The 26,496-nt window shown below is 32.5% G+C and overlaps 5 protein-coding genes across 21 annotated transcripts; 3 read left to right on the top strand and 2 right to left on the bottom strand.

The window, feature by feature from the left end:
- Window positions 1-1,157: 1,157 nt before the first annotated feature.
- LOC115452417 (peptidyl-prolyl cis-trans isomerase 5) lies at window positions 1,158-4,701 on the top strand. Its single transcript, XM_030180935.2, has 4 exons — window positions 1,158-1,524; window positions 3,584-3,791; window positions 4,011-4,195; window positions 4,384-4,701. The coding sequence occupies exons 1-4, from the start codon at window positions 1,432-1,434 to the stop codon at window positions 4,513-4,515; spliced, it is 618 nt and encodes a 205-aa protein (XP_030036795.2). The 5' UTR covers window positions 1,158-1,431; the 3' UTR covers window positions 4,516-4,701.
- Window positions 4,655-5,972, bottom strand: LOC115452416 (tetratricopeptide repeat protein 19 homolog, mitochondrial). The gene has a single exon (XM_030180934.2). It carries the CDS (start codon window positions 5,678-5,680, stop codon window positions 4,694-4,696), a length of 987 nt encoding a protein of 328 aa, XP_030036794.2. The 5' UTR covers window positions 5,681-5,972; the 3' UTR covers window positions 4,655-4,693.
- Window positions 5,973-6,458: 486 nt separating this feature from the next.
- On the top strand, window positions 6,459-15,203 carry LOC115452415 (transmembrane protein adipocyte-associated 1 homolog). Of its 2 annotated transcripts, none has more exons than XM_030180933.2 (6): window positions 6,459-6,808; window positions 6,879-7,174; window positions 7,620-7,877; window positions 9,348-9,534; window positions 10,682-10,811; window positions 11,252-15,203. In XM_030180933.2, the coding sequence occupies exons 1-6, from the start codon at window positions 6,720-6,722 to the stop codon at window positions 11,417-11,419; spliced, it is 1,128 nt and encodes a 375-aa protein (XP_030036793.1). In that variant the 5' UTR covers window positions 6,459-6,719; the 3' UTR covers window positions 11,420-15,203. The 2 variants fall into 2 exon arrangements, with proteins under 2 accessions (XP_030036793.1, XP_030036792.1); XM_030180932.2 differs by having other exon boundaries at window positions 11,249-15,203.
- Window positions 15,204-16,739: 1,536 nt separating this feature from the next.
- On the bottom strand, window positions 16,740-20,084 carry LOC115452418 (serine/threonine-protein kinase PRP4 homolog). Of its 16 annotated transcripts, none has more exons than XM_030180936.2 (3): window positions 20,003-20,066; window positions 18,752-18,966; window positions 16,740-18,506 (listed from the first exon to the last, which is right to left on the bottom strand). In XM_030180936.2, exon 3 carries the CDS (start codon window positions 18,458-18,460, stop codon window positions 16,748-16,750), a length of 1,713 nt encoding a protein of 570 aa, XP_030036796.2. In that variant the 5' UTR covers window positions 18,461-18,506; window positions 18,752-18,966; window positions 20,003-20,066; the 3' UTR covers window positions 16,740-16,747. The 16 variants fall into 16 exon arrangements, with proteins under 16 accessions (XP_030036796.2, XP_030036800.2, XP_030036798.2 ...); XM_030180940.2 differs by having other exon boundaries at window positions 19,974-20,062; XM_030180938.2 differs by lacking the exon at window positions 20,003-20,066 and adding an exon at window positions 19,904-19,992.
- Window positions 20,085-20,392: 308 nt separating this feature from the next.
- Window positions 20,393-26,406, top strand: LOC115452422 (pentatricopeptide repeat-containing protein 2, mitochondrial). The gene is made up of 9 exons (XM_030180961.2): window positions 20,393-20,604; window positions 20,809-21,028; window positions 21,709-21,811; window positions 23,024-23,218; window positions 23,587-23,683; window positions 23,939-24,027; window positions 24,604-24,717; window positions 24,933-25,040; window positions 25,995-26,406. The coding sequence occupies exons 1-9, from the start codon at window positions 20,514-20,516 to the stop codon at window positions 26,127-26,129; spliced, it is 1,152 nt and encodes a 383-aa protein (XP_030036821.1). The 5' UTR covers window positions 20,393-20,513; the 3' UTR covers window positions 26,130-26,406.
- The last annotated feature ends 90 nt before the right edge of the window (window positions 26,407-26,496 follow it).

The raw sequence follows: 26,496 nt of genomic DNA, 5'->3' as shown, positions 1-26,496 counted from the left end.
GCCATTACTTCTCCGCTCCTATTGGGTATAGCGTGATGATATATAGCCTTTAGCACTCCACGAACAAAGGACTATCCAACACAAAAAGAATTTTTCAGTTTGGACCGGTAGTTCCTGAGATTAGCGCGTTCAAACAAACAAACAAACAAACTCTTCAGCTTTATATAATAGTATAGATTAGTAAAACATATTCTCAAAAAAGGTTGGTTATATATGGATCAGGGGCAAGTGCGCCATACGACTATTAACTGTGGCGCACTTGTCCTACTCGACAATTTTGAGGTACATTTTTTCGTATTGCTAAAAAATCCTTTATTTTAGTATATATAAATAAAATTCAGGCAGGAAGTTAAAATAAAAGATTTAAACTATGTATTCACCTTATTGGTTTACAGAAATTAGTTATATATCTTGAAATATTTCATGTTATCTTTCACGGGGTCATCTCTGTTTACAGGTTTAAATGACACTTAAAAGAAAATGGCTAATAAATCGTATTAAAACGAACAGAGCCATTTGTGTTTTTTAGTGGAACTATATTTCAGTTAGTAGCATAGATATAAGATTGCGGTAATTGCATAACATCAATAGTTTTAGATTTTTTTGGGCAGGTGCACTTACCCCGTCGGCGCACTTGCGCCACCTGACCTTATTAAAAATATTACAGGAAAATGTTAGGGCGCGTTACATGGGAGGGGGGGGGGGGGGCTCAAAAATCTTCAAAAATTGCGTTATGTAATACTTGAACGGCTCCTAATATCTTACTTCAGAGAAATATCTCACTTCTTATTTATATTATAAATGCGAAAATTCGTGAAAATATTTGTATATTTGTAAAACAAAAATTATGTTCGTTTAAACAAATTAATTTTTACGACAATAATTTGCTGCTATTATGAAATATAACGCAATTCTTTACCTGAGATTTTAAATAGGTGGCGCTGGCGTTGTACCGTGTTATTAGAATTTTGTAACAAGTAAAGTTGCGAGCAACACCTAAAAACCTAAAATACTTACTTCATAAATAAGTATTATCTGGATATATATAGAAAAAAACCTTTGTCTGTGCGCATAATCTATGGTCTTCGGCTTTTTTGCCTCCGGAATTTCCGTAGTATTATAATGCTTTTTCCGGAGCAAAGCCCCACCTCTAGAGATTGGGCTAACCCATCTCTAGTTCGTTTAGCGTGACGTGGTTCTGACTGGTTTTAATTGAAGTTCCTTTCCTCAAAGTCTCAAATCATAGTTGAATATTGGATTCGACGGAGGTTGCCGCTTATCGGCGCTTTTTATTTTTAACTTTATTACTTTAGGTCATACTTTAGGTAGTAAAAAAGTTAGATCTACATTTGTGGACATAAGTCGTGCCAAATAAGTTCCTGGAGTAAATTCGTAAAGATAGCAAGAAAAAAGACCAAACTTATCCTAATCATGGGTGCCTTTGCAACGGGCCTCGGTATCCTATTATTTATAGCGGCGGCTCACTCCGATGAAGCGCCGAAAGGCCCAAAAGTAACCCACAAGGTGCGTAAAACTTTGTTCGTTAAATAAAGTTTTGTAACGGTTCCGGGAGTATTAAGACGGCGACCGGTCGGTGACCTTTCGTATGACGCTGTACTGATTTTCGGTAGTTTTTTGCATGTCTTTGTTAACTTCCTTTTCGCCGGCGAATGATGATAGTTGATGACGTGACAAAATCTAACTCGAAAATAGAATAAATAATACAAAATTATTATAGTTGCTATCTGACTAATTTTCTGGAAGATAAATAAATATTTTACCTTTAATTTCAAATAGCTACCAAACTGTTAGTCGTAATATATCATCAAATGATAATTATCAAACAATTATTCTGTATTTAAAATAATACCATATATTTGTATAACTAATTTTAGTGCAAAATATACTTGAGACTTTTTTTATATTTGTGGGTATTACTACTAAGTGCAAGAAGTTATTAGTTTCGTAATAAAGATATCTCAGGGTTTAAAATATTTAACTATTTTTATTACTTATGATTGTGAATATGTTTTTCAGTAGTTAAGTATATTTGATACCAGAATTTATATATTTTATATTAATTGTTATTTACACTCATACAGTTCATGTCACATTTCTTCTTGAATAAACATTTCAATAGAATGGAAAAGTTTATAAAATAAATTTTTATTTACAAACTCTTGAAACAACAGTAATTGATTCTGTGTGAAAATATATTTCAGTTTTTTATTACCTACTTAATCAGATGTATACAGTGCATAACTAATTGAGTATTGATTAAATTTTGTTTTATTACTTTCTAAATCACCATATTTAATATGATTAACCATTCAATATCAGTTAGTCACACAATTAATAATATACATTAACCTTAAGATATAGTAAAACATATACAATATTAAGACACAGTCATTGAATTAATTTAAATGTACTTAATAGAGTTGTTATCAGCAGATACTTATTCAATAAAGCTGTTAAATAACATGCTAATAAATGGATTATAAAATGCATCATGATATTTTGCTTACATATTCAAAATCATGAATATGATGTTTTAATTTATAATTTTATATTTTTTTACACACATTTTAAATATTGATATTTAAACAGCATTCATGGTACGTAGATATAAAATATATTCACAGAGACTTTGTTCAAATAAATCTTATATTAATATCTTCCATTTATAATACAAAGGCAATAGATGAAAAAAAAACAACAATTAAGAACCTACTCCTTTTTTAGAAGTCAATTTAAGGGTCAGTACATGGATCATATTTTATTTTTTGTCCAACAAACGAATTGCTGTAAGATTACCGAATATTATAATAATAAATTAATATTAACCCTTATCATAGGTTGAACAAACATTTTATCTGGATTTGGTACTAAGCTTCTGGTCTCAAAATGATTGAAATATATCTACTTCACTCAACTGTCATTAGACTTCACACAAAGCATATCCACTTGTTAGCTGTATTATATGATACAAGATATCAAATTGATGCTTTTGTGTATCAATTTATCTACACGTTGACCTTTTGAATACCTACTTGGTAGGATGACGAAACTAGAGATAATTTATGAATCAATGAATATATGTGTGGGTGTTGTATCCTATTTTATATTGTTCTTTTACGACTACATGTTTTACTTTATAGTTCTTATAGAAAATTGTCTAAATAAGTCTTGTATTTGTAACATTAATTAGTTCAATAATTGTGTAGATACTAAAAACATTACTTCTGCTATACAATAATGGATTATGGAATGTAAATCAATATTATATCTGTTGGTTACATAATTTTTTTTTTTAGTTTCCATTTGCATAAAAGTCATGCGTTCTTAAACAGTTTCTGATTAATTTTAACAACAAAATATTAATTGTAATAGTTTTTTTTACTAACAATAACTAGTGGCAATATAAAGAAAGCCAATTAATTTACACCATAAAATTTAATATTCATGAAATATTACACAACTATACAATGCAGTATTCGTCTAGATTGCAGATTTTTTTATTAACAGAACAATACCTTTCTCTTATCTAAGTTAATCAAAGTAATATTTTTTTTTCTGTCAGGTGTCGTTTGACATCACTATGGGAGGTGACTCAATTGGGACCGTAGTTATCGGACTATTCGGCAAAACAGTTCCCAAGACAACTGAGAACTTCTTCCAGCTGGCACAAAAACCTGAAGGAGAAGGATACAAGGGCAGCAAGTTCCACAGAGTTATTGACAATTTCATGATTCAAGGTGGAGACTTCACTAAGGGTGACGGAACTGGAGGTAAGTTTATTGAAATATTTTTGTAATTTAACAAGAATGTCCAGAGTAGGAGTTAACAGATGATAAGGAACATAACTTCAAGTAGCTAGTTGAATGCATTAAATACTTTTTCTACTAAACATAATAAATTGCAGAATTAAATAATCATCGTCATGTCACATTAGTAAGTCCATGATTTTATACAACTTGTAAATTGATTTTAATATACCATCTTCATAGGTCGCAGCATATACGGTGAGCGCTTCCCTGATGAGAACTTCAAGCTGAAGCATTACGGTGCTGGCTGGTTGTCAATGGCCAATGCTGGAAAGGACACCAATGGATCTCAATTCTTCATCACTACAATAAAAACTCCCTGGTTGGATGGCAGACACGTTGTATTTGGAAAGGTGTTGGAAGGAATGGTAAGAATAAATACCTACAATATCCATATTTGTGAACTGTTCCATTGTTATGTTAATTTAGGAAGATGGTACAATTTCCACTTTTGTAAACATTTTGCAACATGTGTTGAACACAATGGCACTTCTTTGATAGATTTTAAAAAACATAACATTTTAAATAACATTCATAAATGTATTTATTTTCACAGGATGTAATCCGCAAGATTGAGAAAACTGTAACTGGTGCTAATGACCGTCCCGTTAAGGATGTTGTTATTGCAAATACTCATACTGAAGTTGTTGCTGAACCATTCAGTGTCACAAAAGATAGTGCTCAATAACAATACAGATTATTATAGATATAAATGTTTTAGTGAATTTAAGGTCATAAAAATAATACTTTTGTGTTGTTCCTGTTATCAATTTACAGGAATAAAAACTCATGATGTATTTTGTTTAATTACAAATCATTAACAAATATTGCAATATAAATATTTTAATTTTTAATAAAAATAATAATTAAGCGATGTTTTTTATTTGATTCATGCATGATTCGGCTTCCTTTTTGATTTCTTCATTCCTTGACATAACACCAAGTCTCCAAGCAAAGCCACAGTTTTTTCTAGCATCATCTATTAATTTCTTATTTAAATAAGCTCTGCCTAGGTTAATATACATTAAACCTAAGTAATCCATTTCAAGTGGTTTTGCTACAGCAATGGCTTCTTTGAAATAGTCTATACTTTCATCAGTTCTTTTTAAATGGTCACAGACTGTACCAATATCATTCAATTGGAGGGCTATGTGCTCTTTTTCTACTTCAGATACTTGTTTCATTCTGTTTAATGAGCTAACCATCATCTTCAATGCCTGTTCATATTGATTGTGTTCAAGGTACATTCTACCGTACCAATCTTCAGTAAGGGCTAATAGTTTAATTCGGTCATCAGTGGGTTCTTCCTTTACAGCCTCATTTAGTTTTTGTAAACACCAGTCATACCCTATTTGAGCTGTTTCATATTCCTTTTTCAAATGGCTTATGCGTGCCAACTTAGCACTTATATGTACTACTCGGAAGTCGTCCTCGGTGGCCCCATCTTGCATTATCCTTTGAGTTACTACAACAAATAGTTGCTTGGCTTTGTCCAATTGTTCTCTTTCAAGAGCCAAGTTCGCCATAACGTCATAAATGTAAGTAATGCCTAGCTGATGTTGTAATTGTTGTGCTTGTCTTAAAGCTACATGAAGAAGCTTTTCTGCCTTTTCGTACTCAGTCCTTTGGATAAATAAAACGCAATGTTTTATAGTGTGAATCAGTTCGTCTTCTACGGTTGCCTTCTTCTCAAAGCCAAGCCAAGTAAACAATGAAAATCCCATCATACATGGAACCGATATTACACCGACAGGGCTAATTGTTGTTCTTCTCACAATAGTTTTTGGAATAGGCGTGAAACTTCTTGTCAGGCGCGTCCACCGGTTCCAGAAATGTTTATATTTTGCTGCCATTTTTGTTCTAAATAATAAAAATTTACAATATTTTTGTACCAAGGTTACATAACCTTGAATTTCGTTTTAAAATCTGTCACTTGCCGCTCAAAAATGCTGTTAGAATAGCTACGGTGATTTTATATAAATATTATAATAATATTTCACGGTTCAATCGTTAATTTATCGAAACAAAGATTACCTAAAACTCGTATTTTGATTATCTTTCTAATTTGTAAAATGTAAATAATGCAATAACCAAAAAAGAAAATGAAATATTGACATTTACTTATTTCGAAATTCGATATGATTGAGTATCAAAATAATCGACTAGCGAAAAAAAATCGATCAGAGACACGGAATTCAGAAATTAGAAATGTAGACACATACTTGGTGTATACCTTACATAAATTCAGATATTTTCTACTTTTGAACCAGCCGTTATAAAAACAGCTAGATTACCGAGAAAGCCAAAGTTACGAAAAAGAACTAAATTATCTAAAAAAATATTAATTGAAATAAAAAAAAAATACTTATGAAATGTCGACCCATTATTTGAAAATAGATAAATGATGAATGGTTGATACCAGTTGATACATCGAAATCAAATGATGAACTCAGGATATTTCGTAACAAATATTGTTACAGATAAGTTTACTTTTTTATAATCCTATATGTGAAATAGGTAGGTATTCACTTCTTACCACTTTTAAAAATAAACTGCGTGAAATTGAATCGAGAGAGGATATTATGATTCCGAGCTTATTTTTCTAATCTGGCAACCCATCTCATAAATGTCAATGTCAACATGAGATGAATGACAAAAACTATTTTTCAGAATTAAATTGCGTCGGGTGATCGCTTGTTAGTGTCGTCATTGTAAATTGAATTAGAAAGCGTCGAATCACTAGGAAAAAACAGTGTCCATTCTCATAATGTTAGGTCTAAGTTGACGTAACGTGGTCCTATTCCATTAACTCAATTACTGAGGTGTTATGCTGCACTACGATCTCGAAGGCTTTCGTAATAAACTGATGGCAAAACAGTGAAATCGAGAAAAATGTATGGTATCAATGGGTCAGGTTACCCTCCTGTTAAAGAGGACACTTTTTGTAAATACGTGTTATACTACGAGATAAATAATTCGAGGTACGTTCATGTCGTAGCCCTGTCTTGTTATTGTTGAGTACTCGGTGGCTGATGATTGTATTATTTGCAGGGTCCGTATATGGGATTTGATTATTTTGATACCGAACGCGCTATTCGTGTTATTCTTAGTAGTAAGATTCAACAAGGCTCAGTTAAAGTTGCGTGCCACGAGTAGTCCAATATTTCTGACATTCTACACATTAGTATGGGGCAATGTGATCATAAGCCTGGTGCGATGCGTCGTCTCCATGACCGTGAATGCCGCGGTGCCTCTTGGAGGGTTGGTGGACAAGATACTGTGGGTTATGGTCAGATTCTTTTTACTTGCCACAGAAATGAGTGTTGTTATATTTGGACTGGCTTTTGGTTAGTATAAAGGTTGTTTTTTATTGCTTTGTGTCATTGCATGATCTCTTGGTATAGTTTTTATTTCCTTATTTGAATAATTCTATTTAACAAAGCTTGGTTTATGTGAGATACAAGTTATAGTGAAACATGTTTGTTTTGAAGTAGCAGTTAAAACTGCTTAATAATTCTTGGCATATTAACCATGATGATTCTTCAACTTAACACTGATTACAGTTAGATTTGCAAATAGTTTCTGAGAAACCTACATGTGTTGTAGAAAGTTAACCAATTACAATTTGTTATTGTTAGCATCTTCAGGAAATATGTGGTTGAGATGATGAATGACTATCATATATTATTGTTAACTATGCTTACTATTTCGTGTGACATGAGATGCCTATTGCATCATGTCAATGAAATGGTTTTATTTTCCAGTAACTGATTATATATTGTAAATTTTCAGGGCACTTGGACAGTCGCAGTAGCATTAGATATGTTCTATTAGCAACGTCCCTCATATCCCTGGCGTTTACGGTGACTCAAGGCACTCTGGAGATTGTGATGCCCGATGACATATTTCACATTGACACCAGAGATTATGATTTGTTTGGACATGGAGGGATGTTGTTCTGGTTCATATCTTCGGTTGTATTTGCTCTTATTTATTTCTTGATACTGCTGCTGCCCTGGATTCCACTGAGAGAATATTTGGCGCTACCCAGTGAGTACAAAACAACTTTCATTTTAACAGTTTTAAAACTGTAATCTACTTGTGCTAGATTTTGTTATGAACATGGCAATTTACTAATGTATGTTAAATAATACAGAAAACATGTAGGATTTGCATATGAATATTAGTTTAGAACATATGTGATCTTAGCACAATGATTAGAAATCTTGTTTAATGCAAAAGAAGTTGTATGAAAAAAAGAATGTAGATAGTATTATTTTATGTTTTGTTTTATTGCAGTTTTTCACTAATAAAATATGTTGCTAGGTGTTGTATTAGAATACTGTTAATCTATTTATATTATGGAGTCCATAAATGGACTGTCTATTAATATATGGAATCAAGAGTTAATTATTAAAATACCAAGAGTATGTCATGCTCTAATTAGTATACAGCTATACTTTATGTTTGTAATTTATTTAGAAGATATAATTTGCATATGATATGAAATGAGTTTTATTAGAAAATCACACAACTCAAGCTAAATTTATATATTTTTAAAATCTATATATACTAAATAGAATAATATAACATTATGTCAACATAGTATAAAAAAAAATGCCCCAAATATAAAAATTGTCTTATAAATTATGTTAACGACTGGTTTATACCAATAAAAATATGTAAATATAAGTGTGCGAGTTACACCTAGGGTTATCACCCATACTTTACATAAAATATTGTACATTATTTCGGATAATTGTTATAACATTTAAAAAATATATATATTTCTTTTATTGATTCAGCAATAACATACTTTACTTGTGTTAAAAAGGTGGCTACACTTACAGTTACACCCAGTCAGGTGGAACCTGTAATTCCTTATTTCAAAGCTGGTTTAACCCAGCATTGCAGTCATTTAATATTACCTTTATTAAATTAAATATTATGTTATATGGAACAGAATCAATGAATATACAATAAATAATAATTATGTTATGTTCAGTTATAAAACTAATTAGGTCAGATAAGTAGACATATATTTTTATACATAACATACCAGTTATATGTGGTTACACATAATTTTCAACAAAGTCTCTCAATTAAAATCTAATTATGACACATTAGCGCACTTAAAGAATGCAAGCTCTTGTAAACAAAACAATAAATTGTAGATAACAATGTTTTGACAAATCATATTTCCTCTTTGCCACTTCAACATCTATAAATTACATAGCTAGGTGCTTTAATTTATTATAGACTGATAAATTTTATCAGAATGGTCTTTAATGTTGAAGTAGTATTTCCGATGAGAAATTCTTACGATATTTTATGCGTGTTTATAAAGCGTTATTTGATGTTTCTCCTATTTATTTCTACAATAAAAATATAAAATAGGAACCTTTGGTAATCAATATTAATATGAGTTACATATAAAAATGTAAGACTAGTAAAGAAATCATTTGTATACTTAAAACTGTTTATAGGTGCAAGAGTTTGTATCAGAACTTTTTGTTCCAGCGAAACTGTCGTTCTATCTGTACGTGTTATTGCTGGCGCTACTTGACACGACGCAGGCTGTGGGCGCGGGCCTGCTGGCGTGGGGCGACATGCAGTCTGGCCTCTGCGTCGTCGACGTCACCACGTGGCTCTACTTCTCGCTCTACACGCCTCTTGTATACCACACGTTCTTGAGTGAATTCTTCAGGTATACGGGATATATTATTAGCTCCTTAACAGCGGATTTGATTATACCTTACAATCTTTTGAACAACAGCGATTAGGATCCGTGGTCAGGTCATGGTAAGTGGCAACATCAAAAACATAAGGTAGCTTACTCACACTGCAAATTTTTAAAAGCACTAAAAATAAACAAACCTGATTTTGTAAGGATATGGAAGTTGTTTTAGTCTCTAGGGCAGAGCGGATCGGAGTGTTATTCTAGTAACGCCCATGGCTTAATGATATTTTGTGTTGACGCCTCATTCTATTTTACAATATGAGGTTCTATTTAAACGGTTTCACCTATCATGTTGAGATGTTTGTCCCATAGAAAAATATTGTCAAACGATACGTTATGTCGTTCTTGAGTCAAATTCTCATAGTTCGACCACAGAGGTGTGTATATGTCGTTTATAGTAGGCAGATGCTTTGCAAGTAAATAGTCCAACGTAACGGTAATTTAAATACGAAACGTCATTAATTATAGATTTACAAAGGCTCGTTAGTGTGATTTCTCTGTCGTATTAGATATCATCACCAGTATTTGTCTTATTTTTGATTATTGTAGCAAAATGGGCGTAAGTTGAGAGTAAGGCAAATAGGTCATGTGATGTTAAAATATCTCTAAATAAATAGCTACTTAAAATGATAATTATTTATTAGGTCAGAGAATACGAGAGAAATTTCGAAACCCAGTAGATTTATTACTTAATTTAAAAGAATTAGGCAGCTCAAGAACAAGGCATAATTGACACACATTAGGGCGATACCTCAAGGTCCATTTTCATACATTTTGTTTCACCTTTAATCTGGGTAACTAAACAAGTATTGGCAAGTAAAGAATTTAAATTCACGTCTAGTTAGTGATTTGAAATTTAATATGACGAAATTTTAAAGGCCGAAATATCCATGATTAATTATTTTTACGTTTTTCTTTCAACTGCGAGAACTAATCCTTAGCGACAAAAAATATTGGCGCCCCCTCTCTCTGATAATTTCTTTCTCAATCATAAGTATATTTTTTTTAGTAAATGTCTTACGTCGACGTTAAAGCCAGAAAGTGTAGCTTCGTCCCTACGATTTGGGCCTCTAGTAAATCTCCTCTCCTAATAAAATGTGTGTTACATTTGCAGCGTGTCCCAGCCGAGCATCATGTTCTCGTACAAGGCTCAGATGGACGAGCCCATGGACGACGATCAGGTCTCTCTCCCGCACCAGCAGAGCTTTAGCTCGCTCAAAACCGACTCTGATTATATTTATCAGGTACTAACGAATTTATAAATCACTGGTATACTAGCACCTTCATGTACAGTTAGCTTCAATTAAATATATACCTAGATAAAGACCAAATGTATGTATATAAAGTAATTAAATCGGACGTCTTCGTGTCAATTTATACATTTTTGAGGCTGACCGTACTTTCCTGTAGTGAGCGCACTGTTAAAAAAACCACATTGTAGATTGTTTTTGTTTGTAATAATGTTTTTATATTTTGTTTACATAATATGTAATTGAATTTTATACCAATATTTGTATGTAAATATTGCATAAATTGTTTTATTTCAACACACGCTGAGGCCTTGAGGATCAAAACGCACAATTGAGAGCTTCACACATGCCTCGCTCCATTCATATAAAAATCTCGTTATACCATTTAATTCGGAATAATATTATATAAAACTTACACGGATTATTTTTAGCAGAGCAATAGCGTGTATGACAGCACGTTATTCGAGGCGGGCGGCACGACTCCGATGAACCCCGTGTATAGCGCCTCGCTACAGAGCCCCGACTCGATAGCCTCCGCGCAGTCTATAGATGCGCCCGCGCCGATCTCCGGTTTCCCAAACCAGAACATACCTTCGACATAACAATTGTATTTATAAGTCTTGTGTAATTTGAACTCCACACATCCAAAGAAAAAAAAACTAATTTTAATGTAATTAGCATTGAGTAATAATAGAAACTACGACGGTTAATTAAAAAACGTTTTGTCACTGATATTCATTTCGTTATAGAATCTCGATATGACATGGACTTCATTTTTGTGATAGCTAATGCCAGTGATCGAATCGAATATATCTTGAGACTGCGTTACATCCAATTTCTGCTAATATACGTAGTCTTCGTGTAATGGATCCATCCATGAAATTGACATTAGATTTATTATAGCTACTTATATAAAATTGTAGATAAAAGAGTTACTAACATTAGTGACTTGTCTTGTGATTTTAGTTTTTAAAGTCAGTTTGTCACTCGAATAAAATAATTTGATTTGATGTTCGAAATATTTTTTTATTCGCATAAGTTGTTTATCTGTAGCACGGTTATGAACTAGTTATTTTCTTTTAGAATGAACGAATTTTAAATATTATTTTCATTGATAAAGTCGGCGATAGCACTATCGTTAGGGTAACTTTATTTTTTATCCTTGAACTTGATAACTGAACGATTTTATTACTTTTATGAGTGCACCAGGGGCGTATCTAGGAAAAAGTAGTTGCTTTAGACGCCGTAATGAAAGTGCCCTCGTTAAAATTTTTGATTACCTCGAAATGGAGATGAGAACGTCTGGCGATTTTAAAGTAAAGGCTTTTGTAACTCTTGTAACAAATATAGATTTACTTCTGCAATTTACAGATGCCAAAAATATTACTAGATAAAGACATTACGTTTGGTCATATAATTTTTATATTCCATTGCAATTAACGTATCTCGAAAGGATTTTTAACTGAATACATAACTCAAATATCTGTTATCAATATGATCTAAGCACGGAAACATTGTTATGGTTGACGTACATTGCATTCTCAATATCAATATAAGGCCAATATCACCGCACAGGAATGAATATGCCGTGGTGGAAAAACTTTAAAAAATTGGTAACAGCTATGAGACCGCACTACTTGATGATTCAGGTAGGTACTTACTACGAAACTTCGGAAGGTATATTGTACAAATAACACATCGACTTGGGCGCCAAAACAATGAACTGTCTAACATTTAGACACAGCACACAGTGTGTGTGTACTGTGTATCACAGGCGCTTCGCTGCGCGACGCGAGTAAGTGCGATTATTAGATTGTTTTTTTTTTACACCAATTGTGTGCTAGCCGCACATGCGTAGCGCCCAAAAGAAACAACTGTTAACTGAGCCGCATTCGTGTTTACTGTTTTTTTATGTTTACGCGATTGTTGGACAATGGTTAACAACCGTTTTCAATAAACTATCTCAATCTTCAATCCGATTCCGAGAATGAACCAATCAAAATAACTCATTTGTAAGCATGTCAAAAAAATCTTTATTCTGATTGGTCCATTTTTTAAGTAGATCGAAAAAAGCGATTAGGATCGGTTATTGAAAACGGCGGTAAGTCTTTCGAAATTTACTGCTAAGAATATAGGTATATTAAAACATTGAGTTTATAGTAAATTACAGCAAATTGTGGTGATACACAATAAGTTCAATAAACCACGAACTACTAGCTGTTAGCTATAACTGGTTATAACTGTTACTGGTTTTGGCGAAATATTATTTTCCGATGCTGATTAGTTTATTTCTTTCTATTTTACGCGGTTTGTAATCTATTGAAGCGATGATTTGTGCGTCAATCTTCAGTGGGCAAAATGACGTCTCAATGAAACGGGTTAAAAATTATCTAGGAACCATAGATCATAATAACTTCATTATCATTGTTTGTTATGACTTAGACCTGCAGTTTAACCATTATGTATGTAAATATGTATTTAACGCGGTATGTGGGTAGTGGTAGGATGGAAAAACCTTTATCCTTTTATCAATATTATGTTTACTTCTGTTTTCTTTCATTAAATTAGAACTAGATATATTAGGCCTGTGTTGTTTTCAGCAAAAATTTTAATTAAAATTTTTACATGTGCCGTATTCGGAGAAATATGTTGGCAATGATAGGCGAATAGGCTAGCGGTCCTAGGCTTTCTTCCTTCACATGAGATGGAAAGAGAGCCCACGGTGATGTTTCTTATTCCTCCATTGTTAACGGCGCTCTAAGTCTTGTCGACTTATTGCCTGTTTTGTTAAGCAGAAAGATACAATCGGCTCTCTTTTGACGAAAATATCGCATTCCACAAGAGATTTTCTGTCTTTAGGTGGTTTACAGCTAGCTAAGACACTATGAGGTAAAAGAAAAATAAACGTCAAATTGATTAGCTCCTCCTGTTCTTGAAGTCAGTTTATGAGTTTGATTGTAGATAGATCTTTAGGAGCGCCTAGCAAACGTCATCTGCACTAAAATAATAATAAAGAAATAACTGTGTCTTGCTTTTGGTAATTACCTTATAAATTAACTGATTGTATTAGAATTATTGGTAGATATTATCTCGATTTTTAATTATGGGTAAAATAAGCAACAAAATTGCTGTACAAATTTAAAACTTGACCACCTTTACAAGTTTAGTGAGACATTTCTTTAAAATCTAAAATAAACTAAGCCTTTTTTAATTTATTTTAATAATGAAAAATAAAACTGTTCGTACACTTCTGTGTACGTAAAGTACGCATATAGACGTAGATATTAAATTTACGTTAACAAATAGGCGATATGAAGTTTCGAGTTTGTACAGTGATTTTGTTGAGATTAGGTACATTTGCAGAAAATATTATAATGATGTAGGTCTGGCGGCTCCAGGAGTTTGTCTATTACTAATGCATGACAACAAATTTAAATGCTTGGAACATTTTGGTACCGTAGCCTATTCGAATCATTCACGATACCTATCACGTATATTACATGAAATTGTGCAATTTTTAATATTTACCTAGCTACTAAAAATGTGCTACAGATATTTATGTTTACCTGCAGGAACTAAAGTGTAGAAGCACGTAGAGTATTTTTCAAACTTGTAAACAAACTGATCTATATTTTTTTTATCATACGTCTCATTTAACTATTTTACGTTATAGGTAATATATTATTGTCTAGGTGGTAGAACGAGTGAAATTAAAATAATTATGAAGATACTATTGATAGAAATGTTTGTTTACAATTTGAAAGTGTTCGGTACTTATTAAAAATACTTTAGACTGTAGGTAAACACCGCGCGAATGACATTTATCTGTTTTATATTACAATGTACTGTGATTGTATACCTACCTACATGATTATTATTATTTGTTGTTATTTTCTTTTGTGTGTGCAAATGATCGCTAATACCTGTTGAGGAAACGGTTGTCGTATGCAAAACAATTTTGTAAGATGTCTGTGATCAGTGCTATTCATTTATAAGTTATGTTAAAATTATTATTTAAAATTAATTATAGTTCTTTATGCTGGTGTCCAACCAGAAGGAAAATTGTAATTAATTTTAGTAATCCCTAGGGCTATATTTATATTACGAATATTTTTTTGTCAGCTATAGAAATGTTCTATTGGATCGATTGATGAGGCTTGCATGATATTTTAGTTTCTTCATTGTGTAATGGGAGATTCTAACAAATTGCAATCATAATCATGTCAATTCTCTACATATTATACTGCAATTTTGTTTATAGATAATGTTAAAATATTTTCATTTGTATTGTGATAATCCAAATAGAAGAAACTAAGTGATATTTTGGTTGATGGCATATATTTTTGTTGCTTCTGTCTCTTGATAAATAAAGTATTTTAATTTGAATAATGGTTTTTTATTTAAAAATTATATTATAACTAGGTGTTGCCAGTAGCTTCACACGCCTAAGAATTCCTAATCACTAGCAATCTGTACGACGTCAGCGCCATCTACTTAAAAATCAGATTAAGTATTCAAATATTTCCCAAGAGCGCAAATGAACAAATAAGTAGCTTGTGTGTCAATCAACGACACACAAGCTACTTATGGGATAAGATTTATAGTCCATTGAAAAGTTACATTTGGGGTTGCGTTTTTTAGAGGACGCAATTTTATTTTTTTGAAGTGTAGGGGGGGTCAGTCTAAAGCTAAAACCAAGTTTGTGGGGTCGCCACCCTTGTCCCACGGCCGCCATCTTGAAAATAGGGGTTGAAATGGGTTTTACGATGTATCTCTTAAACTATTTATCTGACAAACAAAATGTATAAACATTTTTTGTTGCAAATTAAATTCTCTACAACTTTGGTTTAGTAACTTTTGTCGTAAAACTATAAATAAAAAAGTTATAAGCGAAAATGTTAAGAAATTCAATGTTAAGCAATGTCCATTGCAACGTCATCAGAACGTGTGTTTATAAGGTTCATAATACATTTTTTTGTACTCATTAATACCCAAATACCCAAGGGACCATTAGGGAACAAAAGAACATCTGCCTGCTATTATTATTATTATTTCTAACCTCTCTTATTGTAAGAATAGCTGATAATATTGTGTTGAAGTTGTCCTAAGTAAGTTTTTCATTAGCATTTTGACTTTTAAAAGTCAAAATGCTAATAAAAAAAAAGTAGTTTTCACTAAAGTTAAAATCGTGTCTAAAATCATTCGAAATCGTCTGCACAATTAAAAACAGAATAAAATACATTCGCACGTACAGAAATATGTAGCACAACTAAAAGATATAAGTTGAACGACAACTTCAACACAATATTATCAGCTATTCTTACAATAAGAGAGGTTAGAAATAATAATTATAATAGCAGGCAGATGTTCTTTTGTTCCCTAATTGTCCCTTGGGTATTTGGGTATTAATGAGTACAAAAAAGAGTATTATGAACCTTATAATCACACGTTCTGATGACGTTGCAACGGACATTGCTTAACATTGAATTTCTTAACATTTTCGCTTATAACTTTTTTATTTATAGTTCTACGACAAAAGTTACTAAACCAAAGTTGTAGAGAATTTAATTTGCAACAAAAAGTGTGTATACATTTTTTTTGTCAGATAAATAGTTTAAGAGATACATCGTAAAAACCATTTCAACTCCTATTTTCAAGATGGCGGCTGTGGGACAAGGGTGGCGACCCCACAAACTTGGTTTTAGCTTTAGACTGACCCCCCCTACACTTCAAAAAAATAAAATTGCGTCTTCTAAAAAACGCAAGGTAAGGCCTAAAAAATGTAACATTTCAATGGACTATTAACCTTGTCCCATATTTCATCCCAATCTGTTTAGCGGTTACTGGATTTATGTCTTACATCCAAACATTTGTATTTATAATATTAGTGAGTTTAAAAAAAGATGTTAAATAAAAGAAAGCTTAGGAAATTACTTTTTTAATTCTTCTTGAATAAATGGATGTTTTAAACAATCAGTAATTGATATTCTTTGGCTAGAATCTAACATTAGCATTTTGTCTAATAAATCTTTTAGTTGTTGCAATTTTCTATCTTCTTCATCACCAAGATATTTGCAACTTTTTCTCAATTCACTGCTCAGTTCCCTTACAGGGTTAATGCATGCCGTTTCAACTACTTTATCTCTGCCAGTGATCTCATCTTTTTTATGCAGTAAGAAATTGTTATTATAATTAAAATGTTGATCTTTGAATTTTCCTCTTTTTATTAATCTATTTGGTATTTTACCCTTTAAGTCCATAAAACATTTTAGCATTTTATTGTTAGAACTTCCAGTAAACAATATTTTCCCTGTAGTCATTTCATAAATTGTGCAAGCTGACGACCATACATCTATACCATGTTTATACGGTAAGCCTAGTATTATTTCTGGAGCTCTGTAAAATCGCGATACCAAATAAGGTGTTGGTTCATTGTCACTCACATTTGCAGCGGAGCCAAAATCACACAGTTTTAGTATATTTTTCTTTTCATTAACCAAAATGTTATCAGGCTTGATATCTGCATGTACTATTCCAATTTTCTTCAACAGCCTCACAGCCATGAATAATTGTCTACTATAGCTTGTAATAGCTTTTAAATTGATACCATGATGTTTCCCATATTTCTTTAGAATACAACGCAAATCCATATGCAGTGATTCTAAAACCAAACATAAATGTCCTCTATGCATGAAACTCCCAAAAAACTTTACACAGTGATATTTATTGTCAGGATCAGCATCATTTATTTGTTTGAGAGTAGCAATTTCTTTTAAACCTGTCTTATACATTAGATCATTGTTACGAACAATCTTTATAGCAACATAATTATTTCCATCACCATTTTCTTGTGCACGGACAACATTAGCAAAGACACCTTGTCCTAAAATATCCTTTACAGTGTATTTATTTTCAATAACTTCTCCAATCCTTATATTGTAGTATCCATCTGAGTCACTACAATTGTCATTCAATTGTATAGTATTGTCTATGTTTGCATTCAACATTTCTTTACTAAATTTATTGTCAGCAAAATCATCCTTTTCAGAAAACATGTCATTTGTTTTCTCTTCAGAATTTAAAATTTGTACATTTGATTTATCTGGTTTATTGGATTCTAAAAATTTGTTTTCTTCTAAATTACATTCTATTTTCTTTTTACATTTTACATCTTCTGAAATAGTTAGTTTTTCTAGTAATTGCTTTCGCTGTTTTCTTCTTTGTTCTATAATGGATTCTTCATCTTCGGATTCTGATTGTGCATAATCCAAATTATGTTCTGGTGATATTTCTTGCACAGAAACTTTTACATGTTTTTCTTTAGAATCATTTTCATGTTTCGAATTTCTTCTTTTTCTATGAGTTCTGCCATCATTGCTATTTTTCCTTTTTTTACTTCTATCACTAGAAGATTCTTTCCTATTTTGAATTTTACTATCAGATTTAATATTCATTTTCTTTAGTTTTTTCTGTAAAGATTTTCTTTCCCTTATTAATTCTTTTATGCTAGCTCCTGTAGGTAATGGTGGAGTATTGGATTCTGCTGAAAGTTTTCGTTTCCTTGACTTGGATTTATGATTGTCATCTTCCCTGTGATGTCTGGAGGTTTTGCTTTTATGGTGTCTATTATGCCTATCTGCCATTTCTATGAGCAGTTTTTAATTATATTCAATTTTGAAATGCTGTAATCTGTAAAGATAAAACAGAATTAATCAATGTGTCTATATTGAATATCTATAAAAAGCCATAAACATCAATCAAATTAGTTGAAGACTAATCACTTATGTTGAAGAAGCATGTGATTGTCACTTTCATGAGTATGTCATGTTATTTTTACATAATACATGATGTTATGTGGTATAAAATAATGCATTTCTCATGAATTTGACACAGTGCACTTTACAAATTTGATTGTGAACTATATCTTTGATTACATTTCCACCCAGTGTATTATCATCTTTGCGGAGGTCCAACATTACTCAGTAGTATACTTTTCATGTTGTGTGTGGTGAAAATATCATTTCATCCTCACATATCCTCTGTATTTTAAGATATCTTGTCCACTCAATGTGTGACTATTAGTCATGTTTTTAATTTGATAGGTTGTATCATCCATAGTTGATACTTTGTTTCCATGTATTATAGCTAGCTAGAAAAATTGGTAAAAATATATTATTTACTGAAAATGGTTAACATACAATTTGATAATATTACAAAATAAGTGTCCTTTACTCATCCTATTAATAATGTTCTTTCCAATTAAAACAGCACTCATAGCATGACATTAACATTGCATGTAAACAGAAGCAAAAAGTGATGAAAAACACGATTAACTTCCCTTCCCCACCCTTTTATTAGGCTGATGCAATGTGCATTTTACAGGAAAATATAATTCATGGGTCGAAATCTTATCAAGGTATGATCAATTGTAACCTTTATGTTTCCTTGATCTGTAGTCACACATCTTATTAAGAAATTCAGGAGTTCCTGAACTTTTATACTACCTTGTGATATTATCACAGAAAGTATAAATTCCTCTTCGAAATGTTCAAAACATTTTTCTAATTGGATAAATTGTATTTAAACTTTATTTATACACCTTGAAAATTAAGCTCAGAATAAACAAGTTTAATATTTTTTTGTAATTCAAAAAAGGTTTACACATATAGATTGTTAATTTTCACATATCAGTCATAATAAAAAAAATTACCTGTTGCTCAAAAAAGTTAGAAATATTCTTGTTTCATAGTAGGGAAGGCAAGTTTAGTAATCTCCTATAAATTGAGAACAAAACAATTCATGATATGAGCACTGTTACATGACATTTTACTATATAACTCAAGAAATAATTACAATAAAATAAAACAAAAAAATAATAATCTTGAGGTACATAGTAATGTGTTTTACGCAGTGATAATTTTGCAATTATAAAAAAATTAAGATTCCATGAAAATGTTCAAAACTTTCACAATTAACAAATTGTTCACAGAATGCGTTTAGCATTGATTTAACATAGCAAAAACTAGGTTTTTTTATTTATGTATTAAGTGATCATAAAATACACATAAATATCATTGTTTCAGCACAATGACTACCGCTAAATCACCCATTAATTGAATATTTTGTTATAAATTAATAGAAGTTGAGAAAATTTACATTTTTATGACTAATAAAAAATTTAAAACCTTAATTTGTCACTATGACATCTCATATCTGCCAGATGAGCTATAACAAAGAGTATGTACCTATAATATATGAAAATAGGCCATATATGGTTTACACATCCGGAATCGCATCTGAACCAGAAAAGGATTTCAGATGCGGAAAACGGATCTATATCTGCTTATATTTAGTACTGATGCCACTTCTAATTCAACGTTATAAAGAACGCTAAACTACATTGGAAAAGTTAAAATTAACCGAAACAATAATTTTGTAACTAGTGTATGCGTTTGTACGATAGATAAATTTTATTATATTGTTCCTCTTTGATTATCAGTAGTCATTATCTAATTATAAAGCAGTGGCTTCCTTTAAAATTTATCAAGGAATTTTGGCATCATATGGTTGGCTTTAGCTGGTTTCTTGTGAACAAATAAAAAAATGGTTAATTGTTTATGGATAACCTTAAAATTTTATGAATGAAGTTTTATTTGGTCCAATAGTAGCAAAGAATAGTAGTTTCATATATTCACAATGTCTTTACTTTTAAATTCTTTACTGAAAATTTCATTTAATCCAAACTTTCGGTGTGTACTACCATGCCGGAATTTACATTTTACTCAAGGTAAAGTTCTATATTTTGTTTTTTAAGTATCATCACAATTTTTCATTTTTATAACTGTGCCCTTTGATTTTCAAAGTATTTGTTTAAAAGTATTAAAGGTAACAGTGGGACTTGCTTAGTATAATTGTCTATGTTATTTATTAAAACGATAGTATATTTTTTTAATAAGGTTAATAATAGGTACATTTGTTTTTTTTTTTTCAGTAAGAACATTATACTCCCCTGCAGCACTGGGTGTCGATAATTATCTTCAAACAAGGAAAAAAGTTAAGGAACAATTTGCCAGTTTTACTGACAAATTTCGGACCAAAATGAATGATTACACTAATGATCCCAAAAACATGATTTTTACTGAAGACTTGAAAAATATGGTACATTTAGCAGAACCTACTGACATAGAACTTGTCTTAAAAATGATAAAGAAGTAAGATTTGTAAAAAATATTGTATACTGACATATTGTACTAAACACAAGTATATGTTCTGTGTAATTGCGGTCCATTTTCAATAACAATATGCAGTCTTACTTATAAATTTGTTTTAGCGTTAAGAGGTGGTTAAGAATTGCTTAAATAGCTGTCAAAAACATCACCAGTTCTTAGTTTAAAGCTTATTAAGAGGCAAGATGACAAGTTTCGATTTACAGCTGATTGAGTAATTTTGTGTTTTAACTAAGTATAGCTTGGTGAAAATTCTATAAGTAAGACTGATGCTTTACTAAACAATTATCGTAACATACAATGTGGTAGAGCTATTTTGTATACTTTTTTTTTTATCAAATGTCAAGGTTTAATCTTTCTCAGACAGATTAATTACTCTATTTATTTTTTAGAATAGAACTAGACTGTGTTCTACTAATCAGAATAATATTATTGATTATACTTATCATGAATCTCCAAAGTTTATGAGCTATTTTGATTAATCTACTGATGTTTGTATTTATATACTATTTTTCTTGTAAACAGAATAGGTAAATTGGTCAATACTTTATAACTTCAATTGAATTTACGATTCTAATGACTTAATAATAATTTGTAAAATAAGTTTCTGCACAATACACAAAATGGAGCTAAAATTTTTTTTATTTAATACAATTTTATTTCAGGTTTAACACACAATCATCTGAGTACAGATTTGGTTCATTTGTTTTTGGGCCTGTTGTGATGAGAATGTTCCATTTTCTTGATGCACCCCTGGAAGCATTGCAGGTATTTTTTTTAACCACATTAATTAATTGCACCCACTATTCATAACTTATTTATTATGCAAGGCTCTTTATCCGATTGCTGAAGGTGGTTTGATGGTTTCTTTTTGTGTCTCTTGCAAACATGAGGTCCCTTAAAGTGCAAGGCAGGGTGGTCATCCTGTTTACCACTCCTTAAGGTTGCTACTACTCATAGCATAATAGTGACTTGTCTTACCAAAGGTACTAAGAAAGACATAACTATCATCATCTCAGCCACAGGAAGTCTACTGCTGAATATAAGCCTCCCCCAAGGATCTCCACGTCGACCTGTTGGAAGCGGCCTGCATCCAGCGACTTCCTGCGACCTTAGCCAGGTCTTCCGTCCACCTTGTAGGCGGGCGTACGACATTTCGCTTGCCTGTACGTGGCCTCCACTCTAGAACCTTTCGACCCCAACGGCCATCGGCCAAGTCGTTTTCCAGCGCGGCAGTGAACAGTTTCGGAGATATAACATCTCCCTGTCTCACGCTTCTCTAGTGAAATACCCTTCGTGCTCTAATCTTGTACTCGGACCTACATGGTGGCGTTATTGTATTTACACCTCAACACTTCGATGTACCGATAGTCGATGTGGCACCGCTGGAGAGACTGTAGCACAGCCCAGGTTTCGATCGAATCAAAGGCTTTCTTATAGTCCACAAACGCTAAGCAAAGGGGCAAGTTATACTCTTCGGTTTTTTGTATGATTTGCCGAAGCGTATGAATGTGGTCTATGGTACTAAAGCCTTTTCGGAAACCGGCTTGTCATCAAACCTGCGTTCGAGACGATTTGTGATGACTCTCGAAAACAAACGTCGGATCAACTTGGCTCTCGGGTTTTCGGCCAAGCTAACAGTAGGTTTGGCAACCGAGGTGTAAAACTGTCCGTAGAACCTCTCGATCTTCCTTAATACCTCTGCCCTCGTCGATACCCTGCGGCCGCCGTCCGTCTTCAGTCTAGATAATTGGCTTTGCCCAATAGACAAGTCTCTTGCAAACACTTTGGAGCCTCCGTTCCGCTCAATTGTCTCTTTAATGCTCACAGTATTGTGAGCACGGACATCGTGTCGCAAGGACTTCCAGATCCGGAAGACATAACTAATGTTTGAAAATATAGGTATTAGTTTGAGTATTTAATTTTTGTGTGATTTATCAAGTTATAGTAGTTAATGGTATATTATGAATATTATTTCAGTGTTTTGAAGATCCAAATAATGGTGGTTTCTTTGATCAGTTGGTGTCATTCCACATTCTCTTAGATCTCCTGTACAGTCACCAAATGTATGATGAGATGTATAGGGTGTTTGAGAGAATAAAAGAAAAACAAATTAGTATGTCAAAGTACCCCAAGTATCCAGTTGTATTGATACTGGCAGCATGTTATAAACAGGTTAGTATAATATCTAAACTTTACATTAAATCATTGTGAGAAAATCTGCATACCTGAGAAATTCTCTATAGGAATTTTCGAGGGTGTGTGAAGTCTACCAATCTGCACTAGGCCAGCGTGGTGGACTAAGGCCTATTCCCTCGCAGTAGTAGAGGAGGCCCGTGCCCAACAGTGGGACAGTATATAATATAGGGCTGATATTATAATAATAGTAACATTATTACAAACTGCATTGGCCAGTGGTCTTGTAGATAAATTAGGTCCAACAAGAAGACTGGTGTTTTTAGGTCCTATTATTTGTGATAACATACTGGCCATGGTGTTGGTCAATGTGAATAAGTTTGAATATGTAATTATTATTATTTTAGAATACTCTACAAAGTTTGGATTACGCATCCAAGTTATGGATAGATATGACAGCAGTTGGAACAGTCCCGGTCAGAAGAGCTTGCACATTTTTTGCTGGTTAGTGTGCAATGTTTTAATACTATCTGTAAAAAAATATGTACAATTGTCACAAACAATACACAGTAAACACTGGGTTACTGGATTTTAATACTTATATAACTGATTATTAAATAAAGAACACTTTATCGCAAAATAAATACTATCAACGTATTTATTGCGGTAAATTGTGTTGTAATCACAATTATTCTTATGCAGCTTTATACAAAATAAAAAAATCGACCAACGAAGAACTAATAGTAAATATGTTTTCAGCACTCGCCCTGAATCAAGGCGCGCCACACATTGCGCTTGAGTCAATATCCTCACAGAAACAACATTACGTCACTATTAGGAATATAAAGGTAAAATATTCTTTTTTATTATACCTCAAAGTCTATAAATAATAATCTGTTGCCACATGTATGTAACAGCATCACTTGAGAACGACTCAACAGGCTTGACTGAGTCCTTTTTGTAGTGTTCCTAATTATCAGGACAAGGTTTGTATGAAAGAATAGTTTTAAAATTAACTGGTAAAGACGGTAAAGTTGACAATTTGGGTGAAATTTAGGTATGAAAATATTTTTTCGTACATGCTAATTTCCGAAATAAGCAATAAATAACAAGTGTGAGATTTTAGTTTAAATTCCAGCTTGATTCATAGGACAGTTTTAGACCTAATCGGTGGCGCTGCGGCGATCTAAAACAGGAAAGGTAGATATGAAATGTGGTTTACGTAGAAGTCGGTCTATGACAGGTCAACATCTGAATAATTACTTATAATCATAGTATTATATTTATTTATAATAATATGAAGCTATAAATTTTGACTAATTGAATGCGTAAATCCCTGCAAATACTAAATTCAGTGAATACTGATGTTGAAAATTCTTCATCAGTGGGAAGATACATGAACCCTGAGTGATGTTTCGTTGCAGGCGACTGCGCTAGCGGACATGGGCCGCGTGGAAGACGCGTTGCCAGTTTTAAGGGCCGTTTTGGAAATCGACGCACCCGAACAAAAAGACAAACACACATATTTCAAAGAAACTGTGAGTTTTTTTTACAAAATTGTTTCACACAAATCGCGTAATACTGTATTATAATACATTATGCTTTGAAATAAAACTATATTTCGGATTTTATCGCTAAGGCTGCAGTCTTCCCAACTTCTGGAGTAAATTATAATATAAAAACCGTTTTTATTTCGATGTTTAACATAAGTGTAAACATAATAATGATAATACATTTTGCTTTTTCATTGCAGATATTAAAAGTAAAACAAGCTGTTGACAAATGCAACAATAAAGACCTACAAAAGGAATTTGAACACATTGAAAAGGCACTTATTGATCGGAACCTTATTGACAGTAAGGTATGTCATGTTTTTATATGCTAGCCTTTTACATAAATTTTACTGTATGTATGCCATAAATATCACGTATAAAATACATAAATATAAATCTGCACTTATTTAATATAAAGGGATCGTTTGAATGTTACGTTAGCAGAATTTTAAGTACTTACCTATTCTTAATCCCCTGTCCCCCTCGTCAGCAAAAGTAAGTAAAAGGCCGTTCTTACGTAAGCATTGGTATTTACGAAATCTGTTAAAATTTCTTCATTGTTATTTATTTATGAAAAAAAAATGTACTGATAAATCATTAAATATTGCTGAGGCAATCACCCTTCAGGCTCTGCCTCCCATGTCATCGAAATTCAGCATAGCATACCTTCCTCCCCCCTTTCTTCTTTTTTTAGTACTTGAGCGGCCCCTAATTTTAAGTGCCACTTCAAATAAATTCGTCTCATATACCGCTCACCTTTAAGTGGATTGAATTCTTACGTAAATTAATATACCTATAAGCTGGCAAGGAACTATTGTCGGAAATGAATCGCAGTCAACAACTAGGAGGAGTTGGTCGTACACCTTCCAGACCCGACAAAAATATTCGTCGAGAGTGTTGACCAGTGGCGAAGGGTGACATTTTCTATAAGCGAACCCGACACGACATAAGTACTTTATATGCGGTCTGCAAATAGTTCTAATGATAATCAGATTTTACATTAATTACGAATGGGAACCCGGCATGATGGTGTCGACACCAAACCAATTATCATTTATCGACCGTTTTCGAAAACGATCTCAATCTCAATCTTCAATCCGATCCCGAGAGTGAACCAATCAAAATAACTCATTTGTAAACATGTTCAAAAACACTTTGTTCTGATTGGTCCATTTTGAGATAGATTGAAAAAAGCGATTGGGATCGTGTATTGTAAATGGCGATATAATCGGCTTATATTAAATATATTGTTATATTTGTAGCAAACATTGGAGAATCTTCTCAACGCAGAGATATCGACTCAAAAATCAAGAACAGAGCCTCGAGGGATGCCCTTTTCAGCCAGGCGAATGCCGTTCGGAATGCGCCAGCAAACGGTGAAGAAAGTCATGTCATAGTTTAGTCAGAGCCATATTGCAAAAGCCGGCATAATAAGGGCGACTGAAGAAAATGGTGGCTTAACGCCTGTCGACGTTTCTTGAGTTGTATTGTTTTTACAGAGGAGTATAGTTGTTGCCGTGCATTTAAAATGTATTTATTTCCAAATCAAGCTGGTCACTAGTTGGATTTTGTAAATATGCGTGGATGAATGTTTTGCGATATTGTTTGCATGGTATATTTGTTGATAGTGCAATAGTACAAAAATAATTATTGAAAATAAATAAATACACAGGATGATTTGGTTTTCTTTTTTCGTTTTGTTATGAAGTTAAAGTGAGCGACTTCTTTCCTTATTCAGCATATGGGCTTTGAATCGGAACTCTG

The sequence above is a fragment of the Manduca sexta genome, chromosome 16 (assembly GCF_014839805.1).
Source record: "Manduca sexta isolate Smith_Timp_Sample1 chromosome 16, JHU_Msex_v1.0, whole genome shotgun sequence".
NCBI lineage: Eukaryota > Metazoa > Arthropoda > Insecta > Lepidoptera > Sphingidae > Manduca > Manduca sexta.
Note: the sequence above shows the minus strand (reverse complement) of the source record. Positions and strands in the feature narration are given on the sequence as shown.

What these genes read in the sequence shown, in the direction of transcription:
- LOC115452417 (XM_030180935.2), top strand. Translation starts at nt 1,432, where the DNA reads ATGGGTGCCTTTGCAACGGGCCTCGGTATCCTATTATTTATAGCGGCG. An exon ending in TAAGGGTGACGGAACTGGAG is followed by an intron (nt 3,792 to 4,010) that starts GTAAGTTTATTG and finishes CCATCTTCATAG; the next exon opens with GTCGCAGCATATACGGTGAG. An exon ending in GAAAGGTGTTGGAAGGAATG is followed by an intron (nt 4,196 to 4,383) that starts GTAAGAATAAAT and finishes TTATTTTCACAG; the next exon opens with GATGTAATCCGCAAGATTGA.
- LOC115452416 (XM_030180934.2), bottom strand. Translation starts at nt 5,680, where the DNA reads ATGGCAGCAAAATATAAACATTTCTGGAACCGGTGGACGCGCCTGACA.
- LOC115452415 (XM_030180932.2), top strand. Translation starts at nt 6,720, where the DNA reads ATGTATGGTATCAATGGGTCAGGTTACCCTCCTGTTAAAGAGGACACT. An exon ending in TATATTTGGACTGGCTTTTG is followed by an intron (nt 7,175 to 7,619) that starts GTTAGTATAAAG and finishes GTAAATTTTCAG; the next exon opens with GGCACTTGGACAGTCGCAGT. An exon ending in ACTCTGATTATATTTATCAG is followed by an intron (nt 10,812 to 11,248) that starts GTACTAACGAAT and finishes GATTATTTTTAG; the next exon opens with CAGAGCAATAGCGTGTATGA.
- LOC115452418 (XM_030180946.2), bottom strand. Translation starts at nt 18,460, where the DNA reads ATGGCAGATAGGCATAATAGACACCATAAAAGCAAAACCTCCAGACAT.
- LOC115452422 (XM_030180961.2), top strand. Translation starts at nt 20,514, where the DNA reads ATGTCTTTACTTTTAAATTCTTTACTGAAAATTTCATTTAATCCAAAC. An exon ending in ACACATATTTCAAAGAAACT is followed by an intron (nt 24,718 to 24,932) that starts GTGAGTTTTTTT and finishes TTTTCATTGCAG; the next exon opens with ATATTAAAAGTAAAACAAGC. An exon ending in GGAACCTTATTGACAGTAAG is followed by an intron (nt 25,041 to 25,994) that starts GTATGTCATGTT and finishes TTATATTTGTAG; the next exon opens with CAAACATTGGAGAATCTTCT.